General features: G+C 46.9%; 1 protein-coding gene across 1 annotated transcript; it reads right to left on the bottom strand.

Moving 5' to 3' along the window:
- Window positions 1–1,589: 1,589 nt before the first annotated feature.
- sdf2l1 (stromal cell-derived factor 2-like 1) lies at window positions 1,590–10,164 on the bottom strand. Its single transcript, XM_041203008.1, has 3 exons — window positions 9,892–10,164; window positions 4,972–5,168; window positions 1,590–4,000 (listed from the first exon to the last, which is right to left on the bottom strand). Exons 1-3 carry the CDS (start codon window positions 10,064–10,066, stop codon window positions 3,722–3,724), a joined length of 651 nt encoding a protein of 216 aa, XP_041058942.1. The 5' UTR covers window positions 10,067–10,164; the 3' UTR covers window positions 1,590–3,721.
- Window positions 10,165–16,698: the final 6,534 nt, after the last annotated feature.

Raw genomic sequence — 16,698 nt, 5'->3', positions numbered from 1 at the left:
GGCAGGGGATGGCAAAAACTGCAGATTTCCTTCCTTTACGCAGAGAACCAGTTGTGTATTCCTTTTAATTCTTTCATGGGATGTGGGCATCGCAGGCAAGGCCAGCATTTACTGCACATCCCCAACTGCCTTTGAGCTGAGTAGTTTCTACAGAAGGCAGTTAAGAATCAGGCTCACTGTTGTGGTAGGCCAGGTCAGGTAAGGATGGCAGATTTCCTTCCCCAAAAGACCTTAGTGAATCAGATGGATTTTACAACAATGATAGTTTCATGGTCACATTATTGAGGCTAGCTTTGTATTCAAGATTTTATTTTTTATTAATCAATTGAATTTTTTTTTACTAATTAATTGAATTCAAATTCCACCAGCAGCCATGTGGGGATTCAAAACCATGTTCCCAGGGCATTGGCCTAGGCCTCTGGGTTACTAGTCCAGTGATATTACCATTACACCACCATCTCCCCATTTATTTACAAGAACCTGACAGTTTCAGGACTGATAACAAGATTTTTTTTGTTCTAGAATTCTCAAACTACCACGGTGGGATTTGCACTCTCATTCTCTAGGGTGTTAATGCAGCTTCTGAATTACTAACCCAGTAACATGACCACTAACTACCATAACCTCCTGAGGAAGAAGAGACAAGAGCTCTGATGGTAATGCAGTACTCAGCTATATCAGTTAAATCTCTTTAGATGTTTCTGTAAACATCACGATCACAACATACCTTTTTAAATTCTTAACTGATACACCACTTCACTCCAACCATTTCTAAATCATCTCTGTTCCCACATCAGTCAAGCAGATTAGAATTTTCAGCAAGTGTTATCCAGGTTTCAAACCTTTAACACAACAAAAGGCTTCAAAGCCAATAAAACAGCTTTTAGGGACTATAAAATTGTCAGTTATTCAAAACAGGACTTCAGTGAGTCTGTCAAAAAGAGAATATTTCTCCCAGAAATATTTTAAAAGCTCAGATTTTTATTTTTCACTTTATTGCATTTCCACTTGATTCACAGACCAATGCCAAGGGACCCAAGGCTCTGCATGTTGGATCATCAGCTTCACTGTCAATCTCCCAAAAAAGGATTTTAAAGAAAGAAAATTATATCAAGACTTCAAACTCAAAATAATGAATTTATTATGGAATATTTGGAAGCTGAATTTCTGGTCTGTGCTCAGTTTTAAAAAAAGGAAACCAAATTATGAAAAAGCCAATTTACGAAGGTTGAATTCAATGGCAATCACTGCATTACTCGAAGCACCATCACTGGCAAGTGAGTAAAAGTGACAAGTTTACATATTATCCCAATTATAAATGAGAGAAAAACAATTTCTAATGGAAAAGCTGACAGGAAGTGGCCAGATTTTGAAATGGACTCTACTTTGTTTGAGAGTAATGTTGAGGTTATCAACACTCACCATTATTATGGGGTAAATTGGACAACTTCCAGAGGCACATGCCCAGTTAAATGTGGAAATCGCTGCCCGAGTTTTCCTGCTCCGCCACAGGTTGCACAATAATACCTCACAGACTCCGCATTGAAAGCACTTATCCACTAAGCACAGCAAAAGTGGAATAGTCACGGTTACATTTAGAAGTAAGTGAATTTTTAATGACATGATACATATAATTACTTCCAAACAACCTCTCTGACACAAAAAATGTAATAAGTGTGGAGTCTCACTCATTCAGAATTTAGCAATGGAGATATTATAAATTGATTTACTTTTTTCTTTTTCTCTTAACCCCAGCTTCCTTTCCTTCCTTTTTTTTGTTCATTGTGCATGATTTAAGTTTAATTTATGCTTTCTGGTTTACACTCCGGGAGGCTCAGTAAGCATTCTTCAATCTGCTCGGTTTAAGAGCCACATTCCTGCTTGCCCTTATTACATGTCATGACCCCTTTTAGAGGCTACCATGTCAGATCAGAAATCTCAATTTCCATACCTTTTTTAGAAAAATGGGAGCCATCCACCTTTCTTCAATATATTTGAAGCTTGGTTCAGGATATTAAGCCTGAACAGCGTGACATATTTTAGTATCTAGATTCAAATATTAATACGTTTCAAGCTAGGAAGTCAGTTTGTGAAACATATAAAAAAAGTTACTTTTCCACCTGCTTTTCTGAAAGGCGGACTCACATCAGGGAACTGTTCCACAGGCGGTAGAAGCTCTCCGGTACTTCAATCAAATGACTATTCTTCACATGATCCTTAATTGGAAGTGGTGGCAGGATATCTGACTGTGGAAGGCATCAAAGCTGACATCCATCCCAATGCACAAACTTTCCAGTAAGAGTCATGACATAGCAACAAACATTGGCAGATTTTCTCCCTTCCAGACCAAGAACACGCATGCCAATTGTACCATCGCAACTACTATCCTAATAAGGGCATTCAGCACAGACTAGACATCAAGACTTCCTGGTTTGTAAGCACTATGCCACATCAGGTGATGTAGTCACTAAAGCAATGAGCCAAACAGGTTAACTTGCTCTTTTAAAATGTTGATACAAGTGACGTGTGTATGGCCAAATGGTTGATAATACCACCATACGGGCATTGTACTGGATTATTTTATGTCAGCTAAAAGACCTGTATATGGAAGTAAAGTAGCTTTGCACAAACTCAAATCACTGGGGAACAGCAGGCAAATTTTTTTTTTTTTAAATGTTTCTCAGTGACTCTCAACAAAAAAATGGAGCCATTCAATTTGAATCTACTGGTCAAATCACAAAGATGATTTGTGCAACACTATAGCTTGTAACAGATTAGTAAAGTATTCATCATTTTGTTTGCAATGAAGGCCTCTCAGGTATAAATTCCAAACCCAAACTATAAATATAAAGTAGTCACTAATAAATCCAATACAGAATTCAAAAGGAACTATTTTAACCTAGAGTGGTTAGAATACAGAACTTGCTACCAGAAGAAGCTGTGACAAATAGCATAGATACATTTTAATAGGAAAAAGATATGTTGATGGGCTTAGATGAAGGATGAGAGGGAGGCTCATGTGGTGCATAAACATTGGCATAGACCTTTTGTGCCGTTTCTGTACTGTGAATGCTATGCGCATGGTTTGAACTAGAAGTCTACAGAAGCATTATTAGCAATGGAGGTCTGAAAATGGAACATCAACTGCTTTCATCTGGACTGCTACATAATAAAAATGATGCTTATCTTACATTCACTAATGGCTTCCAGCTCTCCCTTCTGGTCTTAGTGCACTTATAATGGTGATCATACCCAGTGAATGGGGAGAGGCACTACATGTAAAACTTAGTCTGTGACTATTCCACTCTCTGCTCAGGAAATCACCTTAGCAGGGGAGAAATGATAGAAAATGGAAAGCGAAAAGCATAAAAAAGCAAATTGTCTTTGCAACTCTTGGGATTATTAAATCATTGAGACGCAGATGACTTTAAAACTATATTTCCAATACCTGATTTTTCCAAGTTTGACTTTTTACTACTGAAAATTAAAGCAAAAAAGAAATTCAGTTGAACATGTGCATCCTTAAATTTACACACAACTTTGTTTTAAATATATTCCCATTTCTTTAGAAATTTGAAGTATAGAAAAAAGTACAATTTCTTTTTACTTTACAAACTATGACTTAACACGAGATGAAGTAACTTGTCAAACACACACAACGTCACAATATTTCTTACTGGCCTCCTTATTTCCCATCACACAGAGTCTTATTAGATTAAAGCTATAGCTCATCATGTTTCAATGGCTCAGCACTGGGTTTGATAAAGACACCTTCCATTACTGTCCAGTAGTTGTTGGCACTGGGGCTGAATGTGCCATGAACTTCAAGCTGGCCTCGGATTGGATGACCATACTGCTCTCCAGTTATTGTCAGAAAGACCTGGGTGCCTACGTGCTTGAAGCGTATGTCGTCATCTCGCTCCCAACTTGTTCCGCCGCATTGTACTATCCAAACATCCAGGTCATCTCCTTCTCCATTCTCACCAAAAGCACTTACTTCCTACATGGCAAAATAGTACAAGATTAGCACATAGTCAATTATACTCTTGGAAAGTCAAACCTACGCTCAAGACAAACTGATTGGTAGAAACTAGTTTTTTTTTTAATTACTTCATGCGATGTGGACACCGCTGGTAAAGCCAACATTTGCTGCTGATCTCCAACTGCCCTTGAGAAGGTGGTCTTCTTCCTGACCAAAACCTTCCTGAACCGAGTATGGTCATGGAATGCATACTAGTTGGAGGTGACATCTTTTGGATGAGACATTAAAACCAAATTCATAGATTTCCCTCTCAAATGGGTGTAAAAGATCTCACGTAACTATTTCAAAGAATAACAGGAGTTTTCCCTTGTGTCCTAGCCAATATTTATCAGTCAACGTTACTATTACAAGTTATCTGGTCATTACGTGTGTAGGGCCTTGCTATCTGCCACATTTCCTACATTGCAACAGTACCTAAACTACCGCAGTACTGCACTGGCTGTAAAATGCGTTGGGAGACCCTGAAATTGAGAACAGCGTGACATAAATACAAGTCTTTTTTTTAAAAATTTAGTCAGTGCTGTTCCCTACTCTGCATCACATAATGTGCATCATCTAAAGAATACAGCTTCATGTGGGAGAAGAGTAAGACAAACACAAGATTACTATACACTGTGTACAGCATACAAGTATCAGGAATGGAGGAAATAAAATCAGTGCCAGTAATGGACAGGACAAAAAAGGCCTCTGTGCAGTAATGAAGACAAGTTGCCACCCTAACTCAAATTTTCAAAAGGACACTCCACACTGGGAACAAAGAGCAAGTTATAGCAAAAACAAGTCATAAAACTTTAACAATTAATGTTTTTACCAAACAAAAGCATCATGCAAAGGAAACATTACTTATAACCAATACAATGGTTTTGGCTACCATGATCTACATGCAACCACTGAACTACAGCTGCTCAGCACTACTTAAATCATTGTACCTGGTTTCCAGAGAGTGGTGATACAAAGTGATGACTGTGTAGGTTTCTTCCAGTGTTGACATGTGTCAGGCGTATTGACTGGCCACATTTGATCGGTACCCCTCGCTGACAAACCTGGCCTGGTTTTCCTCTCACTGTCCAGTAGCTGTTACTGTCATCAGATGTATCCACCCCAGTGACAGATTGCTGACCACTTCCTTTTGAGAATTAAAGAGTCATATACACGCTCTTAAAGCAGCTTTGAAAATTATTGAAATGCAAAGAAAAAAATTTACATTTTATATTAAGTGTAAATTATGTAGCAACTTTTAAATTTAATTTTACAAACATTATTCCACATTTTCCCCTTCCACGATTGTCATTATTTAATATGTGAATGAGTCACTCAATGAGTCTCCAAACTTGGAGAAGAGGTCAGGTGAGAGAGGAGACAAAAAAAAAAGCCAAACTCAATCCTCTCTTCACCCAGTATCTGCACACTGCTAATTTAGCACATGCCACAGACCTTCCTCCTGGTCTTAACATACTTCCTCTACGAAGAGAGGATCACAAAATGGTTACAGCACAGAGGAAGGCCATTCAGCCTGTCTTGTTTGTGCTGGTGCTCTGAAAAAGCATTCACCTAGTGCCATTCCCCTACCTCCTTTGTTTAAAATTAAACTAGTGACAACACTGTGAAGTTCACAGACAGGAAAAGAGGACCAGGCACAAGGTAAACATGTTGTGGATGGGATGTGAACCTTCTGGCAATATAAAATGAGACCAAAGAGGATTTCACAGATGGCTGGTACATTGGAGTCGGGATAAAGTAAAACCTTGCAAGTAATCACAAGGAGTGCTTAAGAGAGGCCCTGGGATGACAGAAGGTTGGAGGGTCAGGACGAAACAGGAGGAGTTTCTGGACTTCTCCACAGTTGCCAATAGCAATAAAAGACTAAAAAAACCTCCAAACACAGGTTTAAAATTAAAAGCCACATCACACCCTGTATCTCTATATGAAACCTGGAATCAAATCTTGCAAAACTTACAAAAATTTAATTAAACTACATGAGTTTGCTCAGATTTTTAGGTGAAAAGACAATCTGTGAAATATGAAAATCTGAAAACAAAACTTTTTAATTCAATCCCTTCACTCAACAAGTTGGACGTTTCTATTTACTAGCACTACCAGGAAGCTCTCACACATTCACCTGAAACAAAAAAGGGGAAGAAGGTCGACCAAAAAAGCATTGCCAAAGATAGCACAAGTTTTAAAAAAACATTTGCAACAAGATCTACTCAAAAAGAACAGCCCTGTACACTTCTGAATGTAAACTGTGGAGCAAAGGCAGCTCAATGAGTAAACACCACCTCCAGCTATTTTACCTTGGACTTCACATCTGTCATCAGTACCACTGGATTCCTGCTTTAATAACTGTTATCTCCCCACACCCACCACCCCCCCCCACCCCCCCCCAAAAGAAGCTGAACAGTAATTATTATTCCTATAATTCTCAAAAGCCTTTCTGAGCAGCCCTGTTCTACTTTTAAAAGTGTGAACTAACTACTAATCTACTACCTGTTCTAGAAGTCTGTTCAACGTGTCCATTTATCCTGGAAGAAACCACTGCTGAGCTGGTGGTTCTAAATTCTAAACACTTTCATGGGCAAATAAATTTTTCGTAAACCCCTTATTCAATTTAGTAATTATTTTATATCTATGGACAGAATTTGTCCCTCCCACAAGTGGGGACGTCTTCTCCATATCTACCCTATTCATTATTATAAAGGTTGTCTATCAAACTCTCAGCCTTCCCTTGTCTAGGGAAAAGAGCACAAGCCTGTTCAATCTTTTCTGATACATCTAACCCCTTGTAAATCAGTCTCCATCCTGAGCCCAAATCCATTTTGTAATACGGAGACCAGATCTACACAGTACTCTACATGGTCTATACAAGTTTAGCACAACTTTTCTGCTTTTCAATTCTATTCCTCCCACCAAAACGAATGATCTCACACTTGCCAGCATTGGAGTTTATTTGTCAATTACACACCTATGCTGCGAGTTTAATATCTTCTTGCATATTGTCTCCCATTTTAGATACAGTGTTGTAAATGAGCTAAATTCAAAACAAGGTTGCAGCTGACAACGTCCCATCCAACTTAAACAAACAGCCTGGCAAACTTTGATTCTTTCTATCTCAGATGATTATGCTATCAACAATTTGATAGCATATCAAATTCTTATGATGAAGCACAGCGCCTGTTAGAAAAATTCTATCCAAGTAGCAGATCTTACCTGCTTCGACCACTCCTTTCCTTAATATTTTTGATTTGAATCAGCACACAGAATTCTGGAAAAAAATTCACTCTTAAGGATAACCCTGCAGTAAGAGAACAGATTGTTCCAGCAAGGACCAAGTGTTCTTTCACTCACATATTAGAACGTTCTGCCACTAAGCAAAACTCATAAACCATACACCTTTATAAAAGCACCTTCTTAAACATTGTGCACCTACAGCTCAATGAACTGCAACATTTCGAGAAGGCAGTTCACTATCACCTTCAAATTAGGGATGGGCAATAAATGCGAGTCTGGCCAGCAACACTCACATTTTTAAAGACAAAATACTTTGAAATAAAAAGGTGGAACCCCAACCCTCAATGGGTAGAAATTTTCTCCAATTCCACATTAGGGAGGAGAAAATGATTGGCTTTAGCCCTTGCCATCTCCCTGCCCATGTCTCAGGATGTTTACAATCAAAGAGTACCACTTAATCCTGAGCTGAGCTTACAACCCCATAACCTGTCCCTTGACTTTTTCCACACAATGCTGAGGAGTGGGGGGGGGAGCAATAGAATTGGCGCCACGTCCCCGGGGAGTGGGAGGGGGTACTGGAATTGGCGCCACGTCCCGCGGAGTGGGAGGGGGGCACTGGAATTGGCGCCACGTCCCGGGGAGTGGGAGGGGGGCACTGGAATTGGCGCCACGTCCCGGGGAGTGGGAGGGGTACCAGAATTGGCGCCACGTCCCGGGGAGTGGGGGGGGTACCAGAATTGGCGCCACGTCCCGGGGAGTGGGGGGGGTACCAGAATTGGCGCCACGTCCCGGGGAGTGGGGGGGGGTACCAGAATTGGCGCCACGTCCCGGGGAGTGGGGGGGGGGTACCAGAATTGGCGCCACGTCCCGGGGAGTGGGGGGGGGTACCAGAATTGGCGCCACGTCCCGGGGAGTGGGGGGGGGGTACCAGAATTGGCGCCACGTCCCGGGGAGTGGGGGGGGGTACCAGAATTGGCGCCACGTCCCGGGGAGTGGGGGGGGGTACCAGAATTGGCGCCACGTCCCGGGGAGTGGGGGGGGGGTACCAGAATTGGCGCCACGTCCCGGGGAGTGGGGGGGGTACCAGAATTGGCGCCACGTCCCGGGGAGTGGGGGGGGGTACCAGAATTGGCGCCACGTCCCGGGGAGTGGGGGGGGGGGGTACCAGAATTGGCGCCACGTCCCGGGGAGTGGGAGGGGGGCACTGGAATTGGCGCCACGTCCCGGGGAGTGGGAGGGGGGCACTGGAATTGGCGCCACGTCCCGGGGAGTGGGGGGGGTACCGGAATTGGCGCCACGTCCCGGGGAGTGGGGGGGGGTACCAGAATTGGCGCCACGTCCCGGGGAGTGGGGGGGGTACCAGAATTGGCGCCACGTCCCGGGGGGGGGGGGGGGGTACCAGAATTGGCGCCACGTCCCGGGGAGTGGGGGGGGTACCAGAATTGGCGCCACGTCCCGGGGAGTGGGGGGGGTACCAGAATTGGCGCCACGTCCCGGGGAGTGGGGGGGGTACCAGAATTGTCACCACGTCCCAGGGGGAGGGAGGGGGTACTAGAATTGACACCACGTCCCGGGGGGAGGGAGGGGGTACTAGAATTGACACCACGTCCCGGGGGGGAGGGGGGGGGGTACTAGAATTGACACCACGTCCCGGGGGGGGGGGGGGGGGGGGGGGTACTAGAATTGGCACCACGTCCCGGGGGGAGGGGGGGGGGTACTAGAATTGACACCACGTCCCGGGGGGGAGGGGGGGGGGGTACTAGAATTGACACCACGTCCCGGGGGGAGGGGAGGGTACTAGAATTGACACCACGTCCCGGGGGGAGGGGAGGGTACTAGAATTGACACCACGTCCCGGGGGGAGGGGGGGGGGGTACTAGAATTGACACCACGTCCCGGGGGGAGGGTACTAGAATTGACACCACGTCCCGGGGGGAGGGGGGGGTACTGGAATTGACACCACGTCCCGGGGGGAGGGGGGGGTACTAGAATTGACACCACGTCCCGGGGGGAGGGAGGGGGTACTAGAATTGACACCACGTCCCGGGGGGAGGGGGGGGGGTACTGGAATTGACACCACGTCCCGGGGGGAGGGGGGGGTACTAGAATTGACACCACGTCCCGGGGGGAGGGGGGGGGGGTACTAGAATTGACACCACGTCCCGGGGGGAGGGGGGGGGTACTGGAATTGACACCACGTCCCCGGGGGGGGGGGGGGGGGGTACTGGAATTGACACCACGTCCCGGGGGAGGGGGGGTACTAGAATTGACACCACGTCCCGGGGGGAGGGGAGGGTACTAGAATTGGCACCACGTCCCGGGGGGAGGGGAGGGTACTAGAATTGACACCATGCTCCCAATTGAGGTACTAGAATCAGTACCAGCCCAGTCAGGGTTCCTGGTCACTATTCAATGAACACGCACCGTCGGTGGTGGTGGCCTCCCCTCCTGAACGTGCTGGTCGACTGCGGGGGGGCTTCGCCGTGGAGCTCACGAGGAGAGCGGGGGAGAGCGGGGGGAGAGCGGGGGGAGAGCGGGTGGTGGAGGTGGGGGGGGGGGGGGGGGGGGGGGAGCCCGCCGGCAGGTGAGGCACTCAGGGCGGGGACCCGGCCGGCACTTACCCGAGCCGTACTTCACGTCGTGCGAGTGCAAGCGGACATTGTGCCGCTGGTTGAGCAGTTTGACCACGGAGCCGCAGGTCACGTACTGTAGATCGGTGCCGGAGGCCGGGCCGAGCAGCGCGCAGAGAGCAAGCGCCAGCGCGGAGCTCCAAGCTGGGACCACCACCGTTAGCATCGCGCGCCCACCGGCCGTTTGTCAGCCCCTTTCCCCCACCTCGCGCGGCGACCCTCACCGAGCCCCGACCCCGGAAACACCGCAGCCAATCACTGACTGCCAGCAGCCTGCAGGGAGGCGGACCAACCCACGCGCGTTTGCCCGGGTCTGTTCCTCGTTGATTGGACAGTGGGGGCCCGGCCGTCGGTGACCACGCAGTTGTACTGACGACCAGCGTTCCTATTGGTCCTTCCGGCATGTCAATCCGCCTTTCCTTTCCCCCAATCCGGGATGAGGGGGCGGGGTTTTCCTCAGGGTCCCTTTGTTCATTGGACGCTGTTGGGGAAGGCGGTCCCTCCAGCCGCTGTCATTCAAATCGCCGGGAACGACGTTGATGGTCGCACGTCGACTCTCTCTATTGGACGTTAAGTTTGGTGGACATCAGTCATTGGCCAGGAGAAGGACCAATGGGATGAGAGCTTTGGCAAGGTAACTGGTTGACAGAAACTTTTTTCCAGGTTGACCCTCCAGGTGCAGCACTGAGAGAGTGCCGCCCTGTCAGCACAACACACTAAACATGTCTGCCCTCTCAACTGGATGTAAAATATCCCATGGCATTATTTTAAACAAGTACTCCCTAGTGTCCTGGCCAATATTTATCCATTAATCAACATCACTCAACAAACAACAAATTATCCAATCATTATTACATGGCTATTTGTGGCACCTTGCTGTGTATGGATGTAAGTTTTGGATGTAAGTTGTCCTACTTCACTTATTCAAGGAGGGAGGAAGGGATAAACTAGGGAACTTCAAGGCCAGTCAGCCTAACCTCAGTGGTGGGGAAAATAGTGGAAGCAATTTTGAGGGACAGAGTTGATCTACACTTGGAGAGGTGGGGATTAATCAAGGACAGTCGGCATTGTTCCGTTAAGGGGAGGTCATGTCTGACCAATTTGATTGAATTTTTCGAAGAAGTGTCCAGGTGTGTAGATGAGGGCAATGCATTTGACGTAGTCTACTCGGACTTCAGCCTAAGCTTTTGATAAGGTCCCGCATTGGAGACTGATAACAAAGGTAACAGTCCAGGGGATCCAAGGCAATTTGGCGAACTGGATCCAGAATTGGGTTAGTGGCAGGAAGCAGAGGGTGATGGTCGAGGGGTGTTTTTGTGACTGGATGCCTGAGTCCACTGGGGTTCTACAGGGATCGGCGTTGGGTCCCTCGCTGTTTGTGGTGTATATAAATATTTAGATTTGAATGTAGGAGGGTTGATCGGTAAGTTTGCGGAGGACACAAAAATTGGTGGGGTGGTAAATAATGAGGAGGATAGCCTTAGATTACAGAAGGATATAGATGGGCTGGTCAGATGGGCTGATCAGAGGCAAATGGAATTTAATCCAGATAAGTGTGAGGTGATGCACTTAGGCAGGACAAACAAGGCATGGGAATACACAATGAATGGTAGGACCCTGGGAAATACCGAGGATCAGAGGGTCCTAGGTGTGCATGTCTACCGGTCCCTTAAGGTAGTGGGACAGTAGGTAAGGTGGTTAAGAGGGCATATGGGATACTTGACTTTATTAGCCAAGGCATAGAATATAAGAGCAGGGAGGTTATGCTGGAGCTGTGTAAAATGCTGGTTAGGCCACAGCTAGAGTATTGCACGAAGTTCTGGAACCCGCATTATAGGAAGGATGTGATTGTACTAGAGAGAGTGCAAAGGAGATTTACCAGGATGTTGCCTGGGCTGGAGAGTTTTAGTTATGAGGAGAGATTGGATAGACTGGGGTTATTTTTCCTGGGTCAGAGGGGATTGAGGGGAGACATGATTGATGTGTATAAAGTTATGAGGGGCATAGATAGGGTAGACAGGAAGGAATTTTTCCCCATTGTGGAGGGATCAATAACCAGGGGGCATAGATTTAAGGTAAGGGGAAGGAGGTTTAGAGGGGATGTGAGGAAGAATTTTTTCACCCAGATGGTGGTGGGAATCTGGAACTCATTGCCTGAAAGGGTGGTAGAGGCAGAAACCCTCATGACATTTAAGAAGTATTTTGATGTGCACTTGTGATGCCATGGCACACAAAGGCTTTGGGCCTAGTGCTGGGATATGGGATTAGAATAGTTAGGTACTTGTTTGACCAGTGCGGACTCGATGGGCCAAAGGGCCTTTTTCTGTGCTGTAGACCTCTATGACTCTATGACTCTATGACTTCAAAACAAAAGAAAAATATTATGTTGGGACCAATAAGAAATATGAATTGATTACTTCAAAAAGTGCTTATTGATGGTAAAGTGTTTTGAAATACCCTGAAATCATGAATGGTGCTCTATAAATGCAAGTCCCTCTTTTCATTTGTAAGGTTTCACGTCCTAGGGGAATATATGGTTTTGGGTGGGGTTGACAGTCTACATATACAGAAGGTAACATTGTTGTGTAGGACAGGCAGGTTTGAATCGAGTGTCTTTTCCTATCTGTCCATGTTTCTGTGTACATTAGAAATGGCGCCTAAACTGTGAATGGTATTTTATTGAAGACTGTTATGCCTATGCGATATTAAGAGTTTTGCACATGGCATGCATTTCCTATAAAATTGAGCTGTCTTGTTACTCCTTTCACATTATTTCCTGTCACGTCTGTCTTTTGCATACCTATATATTATACTTATCGTCAGCATTGTCAGCCCCTCAAAATGAGTCATAGAGTTATACGGCACAGAAATAGGCCCTTCAGTCCATCGTGTCCATGCCGGCCATCAAGCCCTATCTACTCTAATCCTATGTTCCAGCACTTGGCCCGTAGCCCTGTATGCTATGGTGTTTCAAGTGCTCATCTAAATACCTCTTAAATGTTGTGAGGGTTCCTGCCTTTACCACCCCCTCAGGCAGTGTGTCCCAGATTCCAACAACTCTCTGGGTGAAAGAACTTTTCCTCAAATCCCCTCTAAACCTCCTGCCCCTTACCTTAAATCTTTGCCTCCTGGTTATTGACACCACCGCTAAGGGGAAAAGTTCCTTCCTATCTACCTTATCTATGCCCCTCATAAATTTGTGCACCTCTATCAGGTCTCCCCGCACCCCACCCCCCTACCACCCTGCCTTCTCTGCTCTAAGGAAAGCAACCCTAGTCTATCCAGTCTCTCTTCATAGTTGAAACGCTCCAGCCCAGGCAACATCTGGTGAATTCCCTTTGCACCCTCTCTAAAGCAATCACATCCTTCCTTTAGTGTGGTGACCAGAGCTGCACACCGTACTCCAGCTGTGGCCTAACTAGCATTTTATACACCTCCAACATAACCTCCCTGGTCTTATATTCTATGCCTCGGCTAATAAAGGCAAGTATCCCATATGCCTTCTTAACCACCTTACCTACCTGTGCTGTTGCCTTCAGGGATCTATGGACATGTACACCAAGGTCCCTCTGATCCTCTGTACTTCCTAGGGTCCTACCATTCATTGTGTATTCCCTTGCCGTGTTAGTCCTCTCAAAATGCATCACCTCACACTTCTCAGGATTAAATTCCATTTTCCACTGCTCTGCCCAACTTACCAGCCCACCTATAACATCCTGTAATCTACGGCTTTCTCCCTCACTATTTATGACACCACCAATTTTCGTGTCATCTGTGAACTTAATGATCATACCCCCTATATTCACGTCTAAATCATTAATGTACACTACAATCAGCAAGGGTTCCAGCACCGATCCCTGCGGTACACCACTCATCACTGTCTTCCAATTGCGAAAACAACATTTGACCATCACCCTCTGCCACCTGCCACTAAGCCAATTTTGGACCCAATTTACCAAATTGCCCTGGATCCCATGGGCTCTTACCTTCTTGACCATTCTCCCATGGGGGACCTTGCCAAAAACCTTACTAAAGTCCATAAAGGACGATGTCCGAGGATGATGTCCATCAGGCTTCATGATTTGTGCGTCCTCAGGTATCTCAGCAGTCCAACCCTGGAGCAACAAGTACTTTGGGCAGAGAGGACAAGAGTTTTTGATGAAGGGGCGTCCCCAAGCCATGGTTCTGCTCTCTCTCCTTCAGCTCTTGTCGCTTCTCTGCAGCAGAGTTTATGCGTTCAGTTTCCAAATGTGATGTGGCTTGTTGGGCGAGCGATTGTCACATGTACAATTTGTGGCAACTTCATCCCACGCCCCAATGTTAATTCGGACCCTTTTCAATGAGGCTTTCAGATTGTCCTCAGAACGCTTTCTCTGTCCCCCTTGAGATCAAGTGCCAGCCTTAAATTGTGAAAGGAAGATCTGCTTCGGAAGCCAATTATTTGCCGTGCAGATACAGTGTCCAGGCCAGTGGAGCTGATTTTGAACACGCATGTGATGCTGGAGGAATTGGCTTCAGTGAGGATGTCAAAGTTTGCTCACCTGTCACTTGAGTTTAAGTATCCAGTGGAGGCACTGTTGGTACTGCCGGTAAATTTCCCAGCGCCAGAATGTGCCTTTGGGAGGTGACTGCGTTCTCACTGTTACATTAAAGGATGGCGACAACAACAATGTTATAGACTATTAAACTTTGTTATGCCCAGGAGACATGAAGGAAAATATATATAAATATATCTATATCATCCCAACAAGCTGAAGCCTGACTAGCTATGACTCACACAAAAGGAATTTCTAGCCTTCAGAAAATAGCAGGGACCTGGTTATCTCTAAAGAGGTACCAATGCCCCCTGTGACTGCTCAATTCAAATTCCAAAGAAATGCACAAAGACCCTTTACATTTCTAAGGCAGAGCTCTGGCCAACGGAGACGATACATCTGCAGGGGAAAAAAGGGGACCCTGAAATCTCTGGGCAGAATTTTCCCATTGACTTGCAGGGGAGGGCCCCGCATGCCCAAACGTAAAATGATGCGCAGTGACGTCGGCGAGTGTCCCAACGCCACGGCGCACCATCATAATGTTTGGGAAGGCAGACACGCTATAAGTCCTGATGCGTGCCCGCCGTCAATTAATGGGTCAGTTAAGGCCCTGGAGGCAGCAATTGAATTTGATTTTTCTCAGCCGGATGATCTTCAGGATGTCACACGGGCGCAACGGGCAGGCGGGTAGGAGACATTTGTATAAACCTCATCCACGGGTCGCGAATGTGATCTTTCAGGTATTTAAGTGTGAAAGTTACTTAAACTGTGTGAGCAGCAACACTTCAAAACTCATACCCGCTGCTAGGACAGGAGTAAAAGCCTTGGTCAGGACTCTACAGTAAAGATCATTTCTGGGGGCCTGCAGCTTTCAGCAAGCCTTCCCTTAGCCTGGGAGTGGGAGTTGTGCTCTCCACTGGAGGCACCTCCTCTGAGGAGGAAGGGAGGGCCAGAAGGGGGAGGAGACCAGGAATCCACATTCAGCCTCCGGGGAGCCACTTTTGGGAGGAGAAGCACAGGCACAAGGGGCTGCACAAGATGCCAATATCCTGCTGCCAGGGTAAACAGGCGGCAAAGCAGCTACCTCAATATGTCTGAGGTCCAGTGCAAAGGAGGCTCCATCTCTCAAGGGAGACAGTCACCTCCATCTGTAAGATGATAGGCTCTGAGATATCCCCAAACTGTGTGGGTGGGCACTCCATGCCAGTGGCTCTAAAGGTCACAGCTGCCCTCAACCTCTATGCCTCCAGTTCTTTCTGTGAATCGGTCAGTGATCTCTGCGGAGTCTCCCAATCAGCTGTCCACACTTGTGTCAAGCAGGTGACAGACAATCTATTCAGGCGTGCATTGGCTTTCATCCACTACCGCTAGAACGATGCCAGACAGACAGAGCGAGTCAGAGGCTTTGCAGCGAGTGCTGCCTTCCCCCGCATCCAGGGTGCAATCGACTGCACGCATGTGGCCATCAAGGCGTCAGTGAGTGAGCCTGGTGCCTTCGTCAACAGGAAGGGTTTCCACTCCATGAATGTGCAGATAGTGTGTGATCACAAGCTGCAGATTCTGCAAGTCTGTGCAAGGTATCCAGGGAGTTCCCACGATGCTTACATACAACACTCCCAGGTGCCGGGGCTCTTCAGTGCTCCAGCCCGGCTGGATGGATGGCTTCTGGGTGACAAGGGCTATTCCCTCAGAAGGTGGCTCATGACACCTCTCCGCCATCCAAGAACAGAAGCTGAGCAGCGGTACTATAGGAGCCACGCCTCAACATGGGCTGTGGAGGAGAGCGCCATCCATCTTCTCAAGATGCATTTCTGATGCCTGGACCGTTCAGGGGGTGCACTGCAGTACCCCCCAGATTGTGTGTCGTTGATAGTGGTTGCATGCTGCGCTCTCCACAATCTGGCATTGGAAAAGGGCGATGAAGTGGACAAGGAAGATGTAGATGCAGTTGTTCCGGATGCACACGATGATGCAGCTGCTGCGCCAACGTGAGGTCGCTTCGGATCTCCGTGCTCACCGTAGATGGATGGGCACCGAGCTGGGATTCTTGGTGCCCAGACCATCTCCCACACTGGCACTGACCAGCTGTGGCCAATGGCACTGTGAGGGCTTGCAGGTCCGAGCGCAACCCCAGGAGGTCCTGATTGGTCCCCTGGAGGAGCCTCTCCACGAGAGTCACCACTCTGTCCACGGAGGAAGCATGGCGCTTGGCCATGAGGCTCATTGCATCAGTGATGCTCCGCATGGACTCCTCCAGCACGGG

This window comes from Carcharodon carcharias, chromosome 13 (assembly GCF_017639515.1).
Source record: "Carcharodon carcharias isolate sCarCar2 chromosome 13, sCarCar2.pri, whole genome shotgun sequence".
Lineage (NCBI taxonomy): Eukaryota > Metazoa > Chordata > Chondrichthyes > Lamniformes > Lamnidae > Carcharodon > Carcharodon carcharias.
The sequence above is the reverse complement of the archived record's forward strand: the minus strand, read 5'-3'. Positions and strand labels throughout refer to the sequence as shown.

Excerpts from the sequence above, each read along its gene's own strand:
- sdf2l1 (XM_041203008.1), bottom strand. The coding sequence starts at position 10,066 with ATGCTAACGGTGGTGGTCCCAGCTTGGAGCTCCGCGCTGGCGCTTGCT. Across the intron at positions 5,169-9,891 it reads CGACGTGAAGTACGGCTCGG|GAAGTGGTCAGCAATCTGTC; the intron begins GTAAGTGCCGGC and ends AATTCTCAAAAG. Across the intron at positions 4,001-4,971 it reads CACCACTCTCTGGAAACCAG|GAAGTAAGTGCTTTTGGTGA; the intron begins GTACAATGATTT and ends TTTGCCATGTAG.